General features: G+C 39.0%; 1 protein-coding gene and 1 long non-coding RNA gene across 2 annotated transcripts in view; both read left to right on the top strand.

Annotated features, from left to right (window-relative positions):
* The window catches only part of LOC119417138, a 5,674-nt gene extending 1,282 nt beyond the window's left edge, over positions 1 to 4,392 (top strand). Inside the window, exons 2-3 of the long non-coding RNA XR_005187132.1 lie at positions 3,460 to 3,553; positions 4,340 to 4,392. This is a non-coding gene — a long non-coding RNA (uncharacterized LOC119417138). The remainder of the gene's footprint in view (positions 1 to 3,459; positions 3,554 to 4,339) is intronic.
* A 1,153-nt stretch (positions 4,393 to 5,545) lies between these two features.
* LOC119417319 (rho guanine nucleotide exchange factor 7) overlaps positions 5,546 to 6,677 on the top strand; it is a 3,612-nt gene continuing 2,480 nt past the window's right edge. The window contains exon 1 of the mRNA XM_037684527.1: positions 5,546 to 5,599. Coding sequence (XP_037540455.1) covers positions 5,546 to 5,599 — 54 coding nt within the window. The remainder of the gene's footprint in view (positions 5,600 to 6,677) is intronic.

Raw genomic sequence — 6,677 nt, 5'->3', positions numbered from 1 at the left:
CCATCCATCCATCCATCCATCCATCCAGCCATCCATCCATCCAGCCATCCATCCATCCATCCAGCCATCCATCCATCCATCCATCCATCCATCCATCCAGCCATCCATCCATCCATCCATTATCTTTACCCGCTTCTTCCTTTTCGAGTTTTAGGGGGTCCATCCAGCAGTCACTGTGCGAGAGGTGGAGGACACCCTGGACTGGTTTCCAGTCCATCACAGGGACACAGAGTCAAACGTGACAAACAACCATTCACTCTCTCACTCACACCTAGAGACAATTTAGAGTTACCAGTCAATCTAACATGCATGTTTTTGGTCTGTGGGAGGAAACTGGAGCACACGGAGAAAACACACATGCACGGAGAGAACATGCAAACTCCATCCAGAAAGACCCCGGTCAGGATTTGAACCAGCAACTTGCACACTGAGAGGCAGCAGCTCTGCCAACTGTGCCACCATGCCGCCCCAGACCAGTTAATTTGGATTTGAAAGAAACCGAGAGGCTACTGTGTCCTGACGCATGCTCAATAATCCAGGTAGAAAAATCTAATAAAGTTAAGTCAGGTCCTCTGGACGGATTAAAAAAGAAAAAAAATGTTGAAACTTTTTGTCAGTCTGATGAGCTACATCAGACTCAGTCTTATAAATAGCACCTAGCACAGTGGGTCAACCAGTTTGCTGTGACAGCCAGAACTAGCTGTTAACATGCTAAAGGAGGACCATCAGTCTAACGACCGATCGTTAGTGCCCTGATGGCCGCGTGCTATTATATGAGAGGTTCCTGCATAAACTTTAATTTGTAACAGCTACAACTGAACGTAACCTTCTCCCAAAGTTTCTCTGAAGGAGTCGAGAATAAATCCAGTCCACATAAACTTGCCAAAATAAAACCGTTTGGGTCAAGTACGGACTCCAGATTTTTATTTTTTTTACATTCAAATAGGATTTTTGGAAAGGCATCAGGTCATAAATTCTTCTTTTTGAAAAATAAAACTTTAACATGACAGCATCAGCTGAATGTTTAAAGTTCTGTGTTTTACTCGTGTTAGAGTAAATGAATGTGAAAATTTGTCTAAATGAAAATGTGCTAAAGGGAACTCATATTTAGTGATAAAGAAACAAAAGTTCAGCTTCTTCCACTCATCAAGTCACACTTCTCTTTTGGACCTGCCCAGGTGTTTTAAATTTATTTATAATTTTTCTAAATTTATTTAACCACAAAACTGCTCGAAAAAGTGGGTAAGGATTTTGTTTTTCATTTTCAAATTCTTGCTGTCGACAGATTAGACATCGCTGCAGCTGATGTTTGTCAGGACTGGTTCAGGGGCGTCTGCGTACGCTCGTTTATTCCCAAATTTACACTTTGAAAGAGGTGGGCGTGAAACATCAGATCAACTTCATTTATATAAAGCAAATAAAACAACCAGAAACCAACAGAAAACTTAAAACAAAGCAAATAAACTACATCAAAACTTATGAAGTCAACTAAAAGTAATAAAAAATAAAAAAAAATTAAAAACACTGTTGTTCCTTGTAGGAGTACATACCCGCCACCAGTCTCAAAGATCACACATGATCTGTCGACAGAGTATGTGTTGGGAATGACTCTCAGCTACTACCAAACCAACTTTTAGCTCAATATCTAAAGTTGATTAGATGTGGCGGCCATCTTGGCTCCAAATAATCCAAAATAATCACTGGATTTACAGCTACAGCTTAAAGATGTAAATCCAATGTTTATAAGAGTTTAATTAAAATCTGCCCACTGGTTCATGAGAAATGTTGCCAACAGACAGATTATCATGGTCGGTTATCATATGACAAGTATGACTCTCAGCTACTACCACACAAACTTGTAGTTCAATATCTGTAAGACCGACTGAGTCGTGGTCGTCGTTGTCTTTGCAAAAGCTGTGGCAGACGGCGTTCGTTTGACTCTTTTCGAGGAGGCTGGAGAAAATAAAAGCTCCAAATGTTGAATTAGATGATGGGATGATAAGACGATGTGTTTCTTATTCTATGGGTTGTTTAATGAAATGCACATTAATCTCATCAATGTTTAGAGGAGAAGGCTGCAAACCGTTGCAGTGATGTGTCAGCAGGTGGTCCCTCTTGACCTTCATAATCTGATTATGTTTGTCTGTTGTCAGGAGGAAGGCAGACACATCATTTATTTCACGTTCTAATTCTCAACTTATCTTCCAATTAGAGGAATTGCATTTCCTGTGAAAATGCAGTGTAAATTACTGCTGAAGAAAATGCTGATTAACAGCTGAAATTAGCTAAGAACATGCTGAGTTTTAGCTGAAATGAAAGAACAAGCCTTAATTAGCTGAAGAAAGAACACATATTTGGTGAAATAGGTATAAATTAGCAGAAATGAGCACCAAAATTAGTAAATAAGCTAAAAAAAATAAAATAAAATTAGCAAAAATTTGCTGAAAAGTAGCTGAAAAGACAGAATGAAGCTTAAACTACCAGAAGGTAATGCAAAGAGCCGAAATGAACTAAAAAATATATGGAATCATCTAAAAAAGCTAAAATAGCAGAAAAGGCTGAAATTGCAGAAATAAGCTGAAAGGAGTATAACAAGCTGAAATTAGCAGTTCGAAGAAGCACAAACATGTTTTAGTTAGCAGAACAAATTTGAAAGGAGCACAAAACAGCTGAAAAAACTGCAGACATGAGGTAAAAGTAGCTAAAAAAAGTTTAAATTTGCACAAGTTAGCTGAAAGAAGCTGAAGCAGAACAAAAAGTGAAAGGAGCAGTAAAAGGTTGTAAACACATCTAAAGATTAAAAGGATGTAAAATGACCTCAATTAATTTCCTGTGAGAAAAATAATGGCAGAAAAGGCCAAATATTTCAAAAAGCTAAAGTTGCGCCAATACCAAAAGTCATAGCAAGATTGTCTTGAAAGAGCTGAATATTTTGATATACAGTATGCTTTTTAAAAAAAAAAATAGCTTGAAAACTGTGGGACAAGAATCACGCCGAAAAATATAAATGAGTCACAATAGTGTTAATGCTTCATAAACATGCGCACAGTTAGCTCACTGAGGGCTGTGGTGAGCTAAAGCATGCGCTTGTTTTGCAAAATGTTCTAATTTCTGTCAGCTCTGACGCTAAGGAACTATTTTTTTAAGCTTTGATGGCGCACACAAGGTAGCAGAGTTGACCAAAGCCACATCGATGCGTCACAGAGGCCATGAAGCAAACCACGGAGCTGCAGAAAACAGCTGCTGCTCTGTGACACGACTGATGAGTGACACGACTGATGATAGACACGACTGATGAGTGACACGACTGATGAGTGACACGACTGATGATTGACACGACTGATGAGTGACACGACTGATGATTGACACGACTGATGATTGACACGACTGATGATTGACACGACTGATGAGTGACACGACTGTCTGAGACAGCGTTCTGATGCGTACGTGTGTTTTCAGTGTGAGGAATCTTCAGCTGTCGGTGAGGAGCAGCAGCGAGGAGAAGCAGCTGTCACCACCACAAACACCTGCAGCTCAACATCTGGAACAGCAGGTCTCGTAAGCCTTGGCTTTCCTGTTGATCGTAGAACATCAGAACGAGACACTCTGGCTGTGAAAACCTTTCAGCCCCAGTAACCACTTTACACTTCCTATAGCTCAGGCAGGCCAAGGCCAGATGTGATGAATATCAATATTTTACCCTCAAGTTTAAAACATCTGCATCGTAACACTTTTATGTTTTTCACTTTTTGTTTTAAATTTTACACTTCCTGAACTTATAGTTGAATTACAAGCATGTCCAAACATCTTGTAGTTTAGTAAACAATCTAAAGTTGCTGAAAAGTATTTATGTGTAGAACAGCCTGATGGGATTAATCACACTGAACTATTCCTGAAAAGAAAATCCATTTTTAGATAGTGTGTTGCTGTGACCATGCATATAAATGTAAATATATTTATTTAATGGATATTGGGTGGATAAGTATGTGTTTGTATTTGTAAATAGATAAATGTATATACAGTACATATTTATGTAGGATTACATTAGTTAAACCTCTTCCCACGGACTCTAGGACTCTGGATTACAGTACTAGGATTGAAATATATATATTTTTGTGTGTGCCCTGTGGTCTTAATGTTTTTATGTCTTTCTGTCTTTATGGTTGTCCTATGGTTTTTTAATTTTTGTTCAGAAATGTCTTACTGTCTTAATGTTTTTGTGCCATTATGTCTTGTCTTTACGTCTATCTGCTGAAACTTTGTCTCAGACTGTTAAATTATGTTCAAAAGAAAAATCTGTCAGCAGCAGATCTGTGCTCATACCCATCCTGGCCACCAGGTGGTGCTGTGGGGCAGGAGCAGAGATGAGCTTCACCACAGGATTTACTCCCAGCAGCCCATCAGAGGCTGGGAGGGTCAACCTGCTCATGTGTATGGAGAGATCATCCACTCCTCTCTGGCGTCTCTTTATAACAACTACACACAGGTGAGATGATAACACGAGGAGTTCTGTGGATTAAGATCGGTGTGGGTGGAATCTGATTTATGTTGCTCTTTACAGGAAACCAGTGAACGATTCCTGGTGTTGTTCTCTTTTCATCTTCTGATCCTGTCTCTGGATCACTTCCAACAAGACTTCACATATGAGGTATTAGTTTTACTACAAAATGACTTGAGGATATGTGAATTTTTATCACCACTTAAAAGTTAACTCTTATCCCCAACAGATAAGGGAGGCTCACTTGTCATGATTTGTACAAAACATTTAGCACACACTGAAGCAGAAGAATGATGGGAATAAAATGGAAAGAAATGAATGTAGTAACTGCAGCAGACAGAAAAAAGCTAAATAAAAGCCGGATGTTTTAAAAGTAGGTGCCAAAGACCTCAAACAGAGAAATCACAGAAACATATCAGACATATAAAGTTTTCCACATTTGAATGTTTCAGACTCATTTATAAATGTATTCTTTTAACCTTTTCACATTAAATTGACCTTGAAATATGGTTCAACAAACCATAAACACTGGTTCATGTTCTTGTCTTCTCGTATCCTGCAGGGCCTTCTTCCTATGTCTGGACTTTCTTTCCGAGTCGCATCTCAGGATTCTGTCACGTCCGATTCGCTGCACATGTTCGAGATTAGCAGTGAGTCGATGGAAATTCCTCAGCTCAGTCGAGATGAAGCCATCAGACTGTGGCAGACTTGTATCGTTTCTTTCTTCCACCCAGGTCCAGTGGTGGACTCCAAGGTGTTTGTGTGTTCCAGTGCTGCGGAGCTGCACAACTGGATGCAACACCTTAAAGACAGAAGATACAAGTCCATGACTCAGCCCACGGGTCCCTCTCACTGCGTGCTCTCCTACCTTGTAATGTTCAACTGTTGCACATCTGCTTACAGCTGTGAGTAAATAAGCTCCCCCCTCAGGTAACTCTGTATGTTGTCTGCCAGCTGCCGTGTGATGAGCCCTGGAAGCGAGAAGAGCTAAAGAAATACTTACTGCAGGCTCCGATATGGCACTGGGAGGGCTCGCCGATCCATCACATGGGTCAGCCCGGATACATTTCTATAGTTCACATCATCAACACGCAGAGACAGGTAACACTCCGCTTATAGATCTGTGTGCAGCTCCACGGACCACGTTTTACCGTTCAAAGATATAATCAAGTTGGCTTACATCAAGGTCATGGTCAAGGTCAAGGTTTCTTTATTTGTCATTTAGATCATGTTGTGGTGGAACGAAAAATTGTGTGCACAGGGCCCCAATTACATCCAACAAAAGTATCAATTGTAAAGAAAAACAGTAATAAGATTTGAACTAAGAATACGCTAAACACTAATAGTACAAAAACAATACGCCGGACAACAGCAGCACGAACATGAGTCTGATAATCCTGATTAGGGATTTATGAGTCTAATGAGTCTTATGTTAAATAAATGATCAACTTTAAATACGATACGTTCTATAACTAAAAAGAATTGGTTTAATATCACACACAGTTTTTTTTTATAGAGCGTCTTGGAGGAAGAAAAGTTGAAAGAATGCACATTCCCTGCACTTTTAGATTTAAATTGTGCGTCCAGAAATAAAGATGTACCGTATTTTCCACTGTACACATTGCACAGCCCTGTAAGCTGCATCAGTCCAAATATGTCTAATAAAGTGCAAAAATCCATAAATATGTCGCTTCACCGTATGCGTCGCATCTACTATGTGTCACCGCTGACAACCTGGAAATGTGGGCCGGTGTTGTGCCAAAAATCAATTGGCTGCCAAATGGCGGAAACGTGTACGGGAGGACTTTAACAAGAATTTAACAAGATTAACACTTAAAACAATTATTTGTTTGATCAACATTATAACATGTTTTTTTGTTTGTTTTTTGTGTGTGGCAGCTATCTAGATTCATATCAACTCAAAAAGTTAATGGTTGTAGACATCAATAGAAACATTACTTTTTGTAGGTTTTATTCAAATTTGTTCAGTGGTACATGAAATATTTTGCTAACAGTACAGACAAACAAACACACTCGGACAGGAAAAAAACATTCACAATCTGCCTTCGACTTTTGCTGGCAGATGATAATAAAGGTGCAGGAATTCATGTTTCCATATGGTTTCATATTATTATTATTATTATTATTATTATTATTATTATTATTATTATTATTATTA

The sequence above is a fragment of the Nematolebias whitei genome, chromosome 11 (genome assembly GCF_014905685.2).
Source record: "Nematolebias whitei isolate Nwh7 chromosome 11, NemWhi1, whole genome shotgun sequence".
In the NCBI taxonomy this organism is placed as follows: Eukaryota; Metazoa; Chordata; class Actinopteri; order Cyprinodontiformes; family Rivulidae; genus Nematolebias; species Nematolebias whitei.
Note: the sequence above shows the minus strand (reverse complement) of the source record. Positions and strands in the feature narration are given on the sequence as shown.